The sequence below is a fragment of the Eleutherodactylus coqui genome, chromosome 9, assembly GCF_035609145.1.
Source record: "Eleutherodactylus coqui strain aEleCoq1 chromosome 9, aEleCoq1.hap1, whole genome shotgun sequence".
Lineage (NCBI taxonomy): Eukaryota > Metazoa > Chordata > Amphibia > Anura > Eleutherodactylidae > Eleutherodactylus > Eleutherodactylus coqui.
The window spans coordinates 138,570,089-138,582,830 of NC_089845.1; the positions used below are offsets into that span (position 1 = coordinate 138,570,089).

At 44.0% G+C, this 12,742-nt stretch overlaps 1 protein-coding gene across 3 annotated transcripts in view; it reads right to left on the minus strand.

Annotated features, from left to right (window-relative positions):
- SULF1 (sulfatase 1) overlaps positions 1-12,742 on the minus strand; it is a 126,204-nt gene that overhangs the window by 14,048 nt on the left and 99,414 nt on the right. For all 3 annotated transcript variants that reach the window (XM_066578556.1, XM_066578555.1, XM_066578557.1), the window contains 2 exons: positions 6,575-6,845; positions 1,323-1,419 (listed from right to left, as the gene is read on the minus strand). In XM_066578556.1, the coding sequence (XP_066434653.1) occupies positions 1,323-1,419; positions 6,575-6,845 (368 nt within the window). The remainder of the gene's footprint in view (positions 1-1,322; positions 1,420-6,574; positions 6,846-12,742) is intronic.

Here is a 12,742-nt window from a genome sequence, read left to right on the forward strand (position 1 = left end):
AAACTTTAGATGATGTAGGAGAATGGGATCCTTCACTCTACAGTAGTGCCTGGGCGGGGTAAGCTGGCCACTGAAGTGCAAAATTCAAGTATGTACATCACAATACAGTGATTTATTAAAGGGGCACTACGGTACATCTTTGCCTTGGCTGAAAGAAAGTTCATCCATATCTAATTATTAGCACGATTGAACATGTGATGATGCATATATTCTGGGGGATTGAAAAGTTGTTGGGAAGGATTGTAATTATACACATATACGGTAGCATATTGACATCTGTGAGATCCCACTGATAGCGTCTAAGGGGTAGAATCATAGAAGCCTAGAATGGTAGAGATGGAAGGGACTTCCAGGGTCATCGGGTCCAACCCCCTGCTCAGTGCAGGATTCACTAAATCATCCCTGACAGATATTTGCCCAGCCTTTGTTTGAACACTTCCATTGAAGGAGAACTCACCACCTCCTGTGGTAACCTGTTCCACTAATTGATCACCCTTACTGTCTAATATCTAATCTGTCTCCTCCCTTTCAGTTTCATCCCATTGCTTCTAGTCTTCCCTTGTACAGATGAGAATAGGGCCGATCCCTCTGCACTGTGACAGTCCTTCAGATATTTGTAGACCGCTATTAAGTCTCCTCTCAGCCTTCTTTTCTGCAAGCTAAACATTCCCAGATCCTTTAACCGTTCCTCATAAGGACATGATTTGCAGACCGCTCACCATCTTGGTAACTCTTCTCTGAACTTGCTCCAGTTTGTCTTTTTTTAAAGTGGGGTGCCCAGAATGTATTCCAGAGCTGGGTACTAGGTACTGCCAGTGCCAATAAACTTTACCAAGATATTTGATATTCCATGTTAAAAATGGTTTTCTAAAACTAAGGGCTGTAAAATATACAGGGCGATTCAAAAAGAACGGTACAAAAAGTACAGCCAATTTCTTCATACATGAATCGTCATACAACAGCCAGAATGACATGAAGATAGAAGACCTTCCAAGTGTTTAATGCACCCTACAGATGTTGTATGTTGGTGACACTAGATGACTCAAAGCAACGCAGTGGAATCAATAGAGAATGTGCTAGGATGCATCTAAGCAAAACTGGACTGCCAACTTAACATCTGCCATGTCACCAACTGTGCCTACATCTGTAGCGTGCATTGAAACTTGAGTTCTTCTATCTTTTCATGTCATTCTAGCTATTGTATGTCAATTCACGTGTAAATAAATCAACTTTCATTTTGCTCATGTCTTTTTGAAGTCACCTGATATTACAATAAATACAAGCAGGAGTAAAATATATATAGTTTTCAACAATCAGATTACCTCCTTATCAATGTAGGCTTTGTGGTCCTTCCAGGCTCTACTTGAATGGTACAGTTCCCTCTCACAATGTACGGTGTCATTGGTAAGGATGTAACATCTATGTGGGGCAATAAGAAGCATACATACCATGAATACCAAGGCCCACCATAATGGTAGAAGATCATAGACTAACCAGCTGGAGACCAGACAGACTGCCCCAGCAATGTAACATATAAGTGTAACATAGAATGGTCAAAAACTAAGAAAGATTAAGTGTAGAGCAGTTTAAGATTGGCAATATGGCTAATCAGCAATATTTCTGATGTGCCTTAAAGCTCCTTCACTCTAGTGAGGTCGATATTGGGCCACGGATCACTGCCTGATATTGCCCTCGCCATCCGTGTGAAAGCCCTGTGGATGCGAGGCGGTTTCAGATGAAAACAGCCTTGCATCATTGCATGAATGAAAGAAATCCCCCGCCATGAGTGTCACGGCCAAGCAAGAAAATCGCAGAATTCTCCCATTGCTTTGAATTGGGCCGCTGCTGCTGCTGCCCCCGGCCCCATTGAAAACAATGGACGATCTCGCAGGAAGATAGGACATGCTGCAATGTGTTTCCCACATCGCAGTAACATAGAAAGTCAGGTTGAAAGAAGCCAATGTCCATCTAGTTCAGCCTCTCCCACCCCCCTTCCAACCCCACCCTTGTTGATCCAGAGAAAGGCAAAAAACCCAATCAAATCGCATTGAGTAAAACATCGTTATAATATGTATGAACTCATTTTAAAAAAAATGCGTTTTGTCTTTGTGCATCTCACAGCACACAAATCTTGCGCTCTTTTATCGCCAGTGTGAAGGCAGCTTTAGGCTTGTTTCACATGGGTGAGTGCAATATCGCCGCGCGAAAAACACAGCAATATCACAAATTTTCTTGTGCGATAGACAATAGGAGTTTCTAATGTTAAAAATCGCATGACATAAACATCACAAGTTCATGCGATGCAATATAGTGGAGGCTCCATAGGGAAACATGGGTGAGAAAAAAAGGCTTTTCGCAGCAAGAAAGCACATGCTGCCATTTTTTTTTTCATGCCACATCGTACAAGGGAAAACATGGCATCACCGGAAAATCACGTGGAAACCGGCCTTAGAGTGGTTTCACACCTGCATTAGAGCTCAGTTCTTCGAGGATGTCAAACTGAAATGAACTGATCAGTTTTTTTCCCCATGGATTTCAATGGGTTCTCGAATAAACTGAAGGCTTTCAGTTCGCTTTGCCTGTTTTGCTTTAGTTTTTTTTGATTGGAACAAGCATATGGCAGACTGCATCTTGGTTACAGTCGAAAAAGGGAGGCAAAACAAACTGGAAACAAACTGAGAACCTTCAGTTTTCTTTTTTTTCTGAAAACCCATTTAAATCAATGGGGAAAAAAAACGAATCAGTTCATTTCCATTTTACATCCTACAACAACTGAGCAGAGAGCCAGAAACCCTGAACTGAGCCCCAACGCAGGTGTGAAGCCATTAGACAACGAGTGCATTAACTTTGTTTCTGGTGTATTAAAAAGTGTGTTAAAAAGAGGACCTAGTGTGGCTCAGAGTGCTAAAGCAGTAGAAATGCAGTCCTATGCTCTCACTCACGACCTGAAGGTTGCAGATTCAATCGGGAAGGCAATGGGAAATCCCGCAAAAACAGTCTGCCGAGAAAATGTCACATTGTGACATCACTCTAGGAGTCATTCATAACTTGGTGCTTGCACCACGGTACTTCACCATGTTAAAAAGATCATTTAGTTCACCTATTGGTGAGATACAAGTCCATGGTAGAGCCCTTTAAACATACTGAACATAGTGTTGATTTACTTTCGGCACCAGTACAAGTGTTAGCTGGTGTACTTTGTTTGTCATAGCCGTTTCCTATTCCCCATGAAGTCCTGGCTCGGAGATCTCTCAACCAAGAGCTGACAAACATCTGGGAATAATCAGAGCCTAGCTATGTAAGACATCGCCTTGAAGTTTGCTGGACTAAGTTCGGCTAGTGACCAAACGCTTTCGTCAAAATGAATCATGAAGCAAATGTTAACAGCGTGGATTAATTCCTAACACATCAATGACTAAGAACAAAACCCTTATTCCCGGTTTTAAGCCATTCAGTATCCTGCGCCAAATTCAGAAAACATTGGGTTTGACGAAAAATGAATGTCACTCTTGCTTAACCCCATACTCTAAAACCACCAACATGATTACTTAAGACTGCCTCACAAATAAATGGGACAAACGTAAAGGGGTTCCCAGGATTAGGAAGATGGGGTCTTCACTTCAAAGACAGCGTCATACCGGTCTACAACTTGTGCGCGGTATTACTGTATTCAGCAAAATGTGCTTCGGGGCATTTATTTATGTGCAAGCTTGGTTCTCTCAACGGGTTACTACTGCGAGTCAGGCTAAGGTGTGGATAATGTGGAGACCCCCTAGATTTATTGGGTCTGGCACTTTATAGCCCTACGCTACATTATAAATGTAAATGACTACTTTAGCCAGCAGTGCCTTGGAAAAAGCAAGGGGGTAGATTATATGTTGACTTATGTACTCCTTGCACCCCGTTACAGTTGAGCTCCATGAGATATCATTGCAGTCATTCACTTTATATTGTTTGATGACTTGAATTACATTTTGTAAGGTTTGAGCCGTAATGTTTGCGTTGGACTTCGAGATTATATAGGAGGTTGGGCATTATTATTGTTTTGGAGTTTTAGTAGCATGTCTTGGTTTATGATGTTCCAATGTGACGAGTTCCTTTTGGAATGAATTGAGCTGCAATATCATACAACCTATGACAGGCAGGGTGCGGTTTATGGAAGAAAGTAGCAATATATATTTATATATATATATATATATAATATATATATATATTATATATATATATAATTTTTTTTTTTTTAACTTCGCTTCGCATCTTTCCATTCTCATATGTACTATGGATCTGGACAGAGTTTACTAAGGTTTCATTCTAGATTTTCTTGTAAAAGTTGTTTAAGGTTTCTGATTTCATGCAGAACTTCTGCAGAGGAAAAATACACACTAAAATCCGCACCATTGGGGTGGATTTGGACATTGCTCCGCAGCAGCCTCCACCTCTGCAATTGAAAGAGTGAAATCTGCTGCGGATCTGTGTCAAATGGTCCGGAGTTTGATGCAGATTTTGGTGTAAAACCGCATCAAAATCTGCAACCTAAAAATGCAGCAGATTTTGGTACAGATCTGCCAAAAAAAGAAAAATCAGCCATCTATGAATGCCCTCTTAAGCCCTTTCCTGACATGCATCGTGTATGTATGGCAAACTGAGCCAGTAGTTCCCGCATCCTACTTTACATGTATGGTAATGATTATTGGGGGTTTCAGAAGCTGAACTCCGAGTAATCAGAGCGGGATTGCGGCTGTAACTTACAGCTGAGGTCCCACTGCAACCACCAGGATGGAGCTTACCTCTCATCCTGGTGATTTAACCCTTCAGATGCCGCTGTCATATAAAATATAATCTAGCATCAGATCTTTATAAAAACAAATTTTTATGGCTGTGATTGGCTCATTGAGAGTCAGCTGGGATTGGCTGAGGCCACGGTCCTAAGCCAATCACAGCATTCTCTTGCTGGAGTTGGGGTATTCAACTCACGTTTCCAGTAAGAGAATGCTCCTTCACCAGTGAGGATGACAAGGAAGACTTCTGGAGCACCTGGAGAACAGTGAGAGGGATCAGGACGGCACCTGCTAGGTAAGTATATATATAGTAAATATATATACACATACATACATACTCTCGTACTGAACCACAGAATAAGGATAATGTAGCAATTTATAGAAGGAAAACTGATTTAAAAAAAACAAAAATGGCAGAATTGCATTTTTTGTTGACAGTTCATCTCGGAAAAATTCAATACAAACGATCAAAAATGTTTTTTGCACCCCAAAATGGTACCACTGAAAACCTCATCTTATCCCGCAAAAAGCAAGCCCTCACATAGCATCGTAAATATTAAAATACAAAAGATTATGCTTCTCTGAAAATGTCTAAGAAAAACTGCCCCCATAAAGGGAAGCCCCAAAACCCACAAGGTGCTTCTTTAATCCGGAGGCCTGTATCGGTGTCATGCTGCACACTAAGGCCACATGTGGGACATTTAAAAAAAACCTCCAGATTCAGTGTAATAGATATTGAGTTTTATGTATCCGCCAACTTCTGTTGAGTTGCAGGAAAAAAAATTAAAATTGAAAACCTGCAAGAATTTATTTTCTTCAAATTTATTCTCCACTTTGCTTTAGTTTCTGTGAAACACCACAGATTTGGTGAATGCAGTTTTGAAAACTATGAGGAGTGCACTTTTTATATTGGGGTGATTTATATTGGTTTCTAATCTACAGGCCGCTCAATGTCACTGCAGAACTGAACTGGTCCCTTAAAAAAAGAAAGATTTTGGATATTTTCATCAAAATTAGAAATACTGCCCTCATAATTATAGGATTCCTGATGTCCAAAGTGAATACAAAAAACGGTTTCAAAATGGTCCCAACATAAACATATAATAAAATGGTATTTTTCATCATTTTTTTGTAACTAAAACCATGAGAATCACTTACATATATAAAAGCATTGCAACATCATTACCCCTTAAAGTGATACATGTCAGATTTGAAAAAAAATGGGGTCTGGTCACAAAGGTCAAAACTGGCTGTAAGGGGAAGGGGTTAAAGCTACTGGGACCTATACAGAGGACCGGTGAGGTCTGCTTCCTCCACTCACATATGGAAATGTTCACCTTCACAAGCAAATAGCAGCAATAACATGCAGATAGTAATCTGATAAAAGGAAAGGAAGGGGAAAGTTTCACGGCTCCAGCAGCTTCACATGACCGCCGGCTGACTTTGTTCTGCTGGCCCACCTCTACCGTCCGGCATAGAAGGTACTGTATGTATGTGTGAGCCACAGTATAGTCGTTGCATTCACATGTTGAGGTCCCTAAACCCCCCCTCCTACTCAACAAAAGCTCAAGTACGCCCCCGTGAGCATTTGGCTGGTTATATTAGATTACTTTATCGAATCATAGGAAACTACAGTATCCCTCCCCAGGCTCCGCATCTCCCCTAGTCCAAGGGACCTGACAGATCCTCTTTTACTGCAGGTTTAATTTCTTAATATAATTAGTTCACTGAAGGAAACAAGTCATTCTAAGCAGAAGCTAAATAAACTAATTGAAACCAAAGTAAAAATAAATTACTTGTGTGTTACTCGAACAGATGCCAAATGACTGGCTTCAATCACCCCGTCCGCCACCATTACATCATCTTCACTTGGGGTTGTGAATGTGTCCTCATCCTCCTCTTCTTCATCTTCGTTCTCCTCTGCATCCTCTTCAGAGGTGTAATGTCTTTTGGACCGTGAAGCCTGCACATTGTCCTCATCGTCCAAACTTATATCATAGATCTCGCCTTCAAATTCAACAGCCAAGGAACGCGCTTGACGCGTGTGAACAAAACGAGGGTTGAATTCTGCAAGGTTCACAAAAGGTTAAAAAGGTGAAAAAAAATGTGATCACAATCTACAGTATGGTACTATACTACATACACTCATTGTCCCAAAAAAATGAAGCCCCCTAGAGGAAGTTGTCGGAATCGAACAAAACTTTCTGTGTGTGACCACCTCAGGCTTGGATACAAGATGTGATGTGGGCTGGCATGGAGGCTCCAGTACCCTGTTGTACCACCTCTAGCTGAGATACAAGATGTGATACAGGCAGTCATGGAGGCTCTAGTATCCTGTTGTACCGCCTCTAGCTTGGATACAAGATATGATACGAGCGGTCATGGAGGCTCTAGTACCCTGTTGCACCGCTTCTAGCTTGGATACAAGATGTGGTACAGGTGGGCATCGAGGCTCTAGTACCCTGTTGTACTGCCTCTAGCTTGGATACAAGATGTGATACGGGAGGGCATGGAGGCTCTAGTACTCTGTTGTACCACTTCTAGCTCAGATACAAGATGTGATACGGGCAGGCACGGAGGCTCTAGCACCCTGTTGTACCGCCTCTAGCTTGGATAAAAGATGTGATACGGGTGGGCATGGAGGCTCTATTACCCTGTTGTACCGCCTCTAGCTTGGATACAAGATGTGATACGGGCAGGCATGGAGGCTCTAGTACCCTGTTGTACCACCTCTAGCTTGGATACAAGAGGTGATACGGGCGGGCATGGAGGCTCTAGTACCCTGTTGTACCGCCTCTAGCTTGGATACAAGATATGATACGAGCGGTCATGGAGGCTCTAGTACCTTGTTGCACCGCTTCTAGCTTGGATACAAGATGTGGTACAGGTGGGCATCGAGGCTCTAGTACCCTGTTGTACTGCCTCTAGCTTGGATACAAGATGTGATACGGGAGGGCATGGAGGCTCTAGTACTCTGTTGTACCACTTCTAGCTCAGATACAAGATGTGATACGGGCAGGCACGGAGGCTCTAGCACCCTGTTGTACCGCCTCTAGCTTGGATAAAAGATGTGATACGGGTGGGCATGGAGGCTCTATTACCCTGTTGTACCGCCTCTAGCTTGGATACAAGATGTGATACGGGCAGGCATGGAGGCTCTAGTACCCTGTTGTACCACCTCTAGCTTGGATACAAGAGGTGATACGGGCGGGCATGGAGGCTCTAGTACCCTGTTGTACCACCTCTAGCTTGGATACAAGATGTGATACGGGCAGGCACGGAGGCTCTAGCACCCTGTTGTACCGCCTCTAGCTTGGATAAAAGATGCGATACGGGTGGGCATGGAGGCTCTATTACCCTGTTGTACCGCCTCAAGCTTGGATAAAAGATGTGATACGGGTGGGCATGGAGGCTCTATTACCCTGTTGTACCGCCTCTAGCTTGGATACAAGATGTGATACGGGCAGGCATGGAGGCTCTAGTACCCTGTTGTACCACCTCTAGCTTGGATACAAGAGGTGATACGGGCGGGCATGGAGGCTCTAGTACCCTGTTGTACCGCCTCTAGCTTGGATACAAGATATGATACGAGCGGTCATGGAGGCTCTAGTACCTTGTTGCACCGCTTCTAGCTTGGATACAAGATGTGGTACAGGTGGGCATCGAGGCTCTAGTACCCTGTTGTACTGCCTCTAGCTTGGATACAAGATGTGATACGGGAGGGCATGGAGGCTCTAGTACTCTGTTGTACCACTTCTAGCTCAGATACAAGATGTGATACGGGCAGGCACGGAGGCTCTAGCACCCTGTTGTACCGCCTCTAGCTTGGATAAAAGATGTGATACGGGTGGGCATGGAGGCTCTATTACCCTGTTGTACCGCCTCTAGCTTGGATACAAGATGTGATACGGGCAGGCATGGAGGCTCTAGTACCCTGTTGTACCACCTCTAGCTTGGATACAAGAGGTGATACGGGCGGGCATGGAGGCTCTAGTACCCTGTTGTACCACCTCTAGCTTGGATACAAGATGTGATACGGGCAGGCACGGAGGCTCTAGCACCCTGTTGTACCGCCTCTAGCTTGGATAAAAGATGCGATACGGGTGGGCATGGAGGCTCTATTACCCTGTTGTACCGCCTCAAGCTTGGATAAAAGATGTGATACGGGTGGGCATGGAGGCTCTATTACCCTGTTGTACCGCCTCTAGCTTGGATACAAGAGGTGATACGGGCGGGCATGGAGGCTCTAGTACCCTGTTGTACCGCCTCTAGCTTGGATACAAGATATGATACGAGCGGTCATGGAGGCTCTAGTACCTTGTTGCACCGCTTCTAGCTTGGATACAAGATGTGGTACAGGTGGGCATCGAGGCTCTAGTACCCTGTTGTACTGCCTCTAGCTTGGATACAAGATGTGATACGGGAGGGCATGGAGGCTCTAGTACTCTGTTGTACCACTTCTAGCTCAGATACAAGATGTGATACGGGCAGGCACGGAGGCTCTAGCACCCTGTTGTACCGCCTCTAGCTTGGATAAAAGATGTGATACGGGTGGGCATGGAGGCTCTATTACCCTGTTGTACCGCCTCTAGCTTGGATACAAGATGTGATACGGGCAGGCATGGAGGCTCTAGTACCCTGTTGTACCACCTCTAGCTTGGATACAAGAGGTGATACGGGCGGGCATGGAGGCTCTAGTACCCTGTTGTACCACCTCTAGCTTGGATACAAGATGTGATACGGGCAGGCACGGAGGCTCTAGCACCCTGTTGTACCGCCTCTAGCTTGGATACAAGATGTGATACGGGTGGGCATTGAGGCTCTATTACCCTGTTGTACCGCCTCTAGCTTGGATACAAGATGTGATACGGGCAGGCATGGAGGCTCTAGTACCCTGTTGTACCACCTCTAGCTTGGATGCAAGATGTTATACGGGTGGGCACAGAGGCTCTAGTACCCTGTTGTACCACCTCTAGCTTGGATGTAAGATATGATACGGACAGACATGGAGGCATACAGGTTCTGTATGGTATCCTGCGGCATATCAGTCCACATTTGCTGTAACTGACCCTCTAAACTATGCAAATATGTAGGCTGTGGAAGTTGGCGCCTTAAGTGGTCCCATACATGCTCGATTGGTGATGGAAAAATTGAGCACCAACCGCGCATGCTTCATTCTGAATTCACTGAGGGGAAAAGCAACCCCCACAGTGACAGGCAAAGGGAGACACGGGACCCCCATTCTTGAGATCGGCAGGAATCTCAACAGTGAAACCCCCACCGATCAGGAAGTTATCCCCTATGCTGTTGATAGGGAACAATTTGCAATCTTGGTACAACCTCTTTAGTTACATTACAAATAGTTATGAGCGAGCATTGCCCTTAGCGAGTACCTACCCGCTCGAGAGAAAAGGTTCGGCTGCCGGAGGTGGGCAGGGAGCGGCAGGGGAGAGCAGGGAGGAACGGAGGGGAGATCTCTCTCTCCCCCTGCTCACTGCCGCAACTCACCTGTCACCCGTGCCGGCAGCCGAACCTTTTCTTCCGAGCGGGCAGGTACTCGCTAAGGGCAGTGCTCGCTCGAGTAATTGTCCTTAACGAGTATGCTCGCTCATCTCTAATTACAAACTTTTCTCTTTATACCATTCACATGTCATAATAATAGTAATGAAATCTACAACATTAAAACTGAAACAAATAAGTAGATTATAGGTGTGGATTTTCTTGCACACCTCCAGCAGATTTCACCCTTTCAGTTTGACGTCAATGGAAACGGTGAAATCTGTTAAGTTCTGCAACAAATCAGGTAAGTATGAACACCCTACAGTTATTTAAGTAGTTTGCAAGCAAATGTAAATATCCCCTCCCCTTTACAATAAACGCCTATGTATTTGGCCAAAATATTGTCAATTCTTAGGAGTATTTACAAACCATCAATGAAACAATTCTATAAACAGCTATAATATATAGATACTTTCAGTGAAGCAAATTGCTCGGCTCCGGGGCATCACTAATTCATATCCAATGCAGCGGTATACCTACAAATTGTAACCAACAACATCTGTTGCCCTTTCATTAGGCAGGTCAACCTTCGCCCCCATCAATGCCCTAAACATCACATGCGGCAATAACACTAATTGAAAAATAGCCTCAATAAAACAGTCATGGCGATTTATGGTATCAGATGTTAAAGAATGGCGCACGGCGGAAACCCAATAGTGAAAGTCAAATGTTAGCGTGAACCCTAAGCTAAATCCTAGTCTGAAGAATCACCTATTACTAACAGCAGACAGTTCTGAGCGGTCGCAGTACAAGATCTGCTGCCTCTAGTTCCTTGGATATAAATCGAAGTGATGAACAGTTCTTTCCTTTCTACTTCCTGAAAAATCCACTAGGGGGCACTACAGCTTAGTAAATGGGTAATCATATTCGGTAGTTTGGCTTATCCCTTCATTAATTCCAGATTTAATTAATTTAAGTCAGCGTCTCTAGCGGAGTGGCGATTATGGATTTTCAGAGAGTTTAAGATGAATTAGGGTATTATGTAACAAAACTCTACAACTAAGTTTATACAGGATTTATAAAAATGAACTTTTAACATTTGGTAATAAAATAAGAATGAAAGGCGATACAAATGAGGCTTATTCTCACACTAATTCATCTGTGAAATATTAATTGAAAACCCAACGATATTCTGCTCACAAGTCTTGATTTAGCAGAGTGTTCATGGAAGAACTGATAGTTATACATATATAATTATGCACATAGGGTGGCTTTACACGCACTTATTAGTGGATATGGTTGTGGACGAGGACGGCTCGGTATAAGTAATAGGAAATGAATATTTCATTAGATTATGGGTTCTGCCTTCACAGGATCCAGCAAGGATTAGTTATGATCTGCCAAGTATAAAGAAAGCCTAAAGTGTTTAAAAGTCCCAACTCTGCTATGGATGACCATAGCAAAGAGTTGGGACTTCTTTGCTCAGTACTGGTCATCAACAGTTGATCAGTGGGGTTCCACAACTTGGGATCTCCGCCGATCAACTGACTCTCCAGACCCATATCAGTGCAGCAGGGCCGAACTTAGTCATCAGTGGTCAGGGCAGGAAGTGTAATAGACGGCTTCACTCCCATTGAGAGCAATGTCTTCTGTTACATTTCCAGCTCCTCATTGATGTCAGAGACGGAAGTGTAATAGGACACATCGCTCCAGTTCATTTTAATGGGAGTGAAGCCGTCTATTACACCTCCTGCCCTGATCACCGATGACGATGTCTGGACCCCCTACACTTATAGTAGACCAGAGGATCAGCTAATCGGGGATCCTGACTTAATGACTTATGCTGTATGTACGATCATTTTGTGTAGCTACTAAGTTGCGTGACTTTGCAGTGCTGTTTTGCTGGAATTTTCAAGAGAGCTTGAAATATAAGCCCTACCCTAAAAATAAGCCCTAAAAAACCCACAATACATCACAAAACAGCCGCTGTTCAGCTCCGCTGCACTGCCCCTCGCTGGTCCAGCACACTTGCTTGTAGCTTTCAGTCAGCGCTTCCTCGTTTGGAGGTTCAAAAACTCTGCCTGCAGGAAGCGCTGGCTCCAATTGGTTCTCGAGCGCCAATCAGAACCAGCGCTCGATGAATTAATCACAGCCATTCAATGCAACGGCTATAATTGGTGCATTGAGCGCTGCAATGATTGGCTGAGCTGCGGCGCTCGAGAGCCAATCACAGCCAGCGCTTCTTGGAGGTGGGGATTTTGAACCTCCAACCAAGAAGTACTGACTGAAAACTACAAGCAAGTCTGTCGGAGCTGCAGAGGAGATGCGTGGCGGAGCCGACACCGCCTGTTAGGTAATGTAATGTGGTTTTTTTTTGCAGATAGACCTTATTTTAGGGGAGCCATTATTCATGCAGTACTGCTAGTTCCATTCACCCTCTTTGATTAGCAATTTTTTTTTGAGCA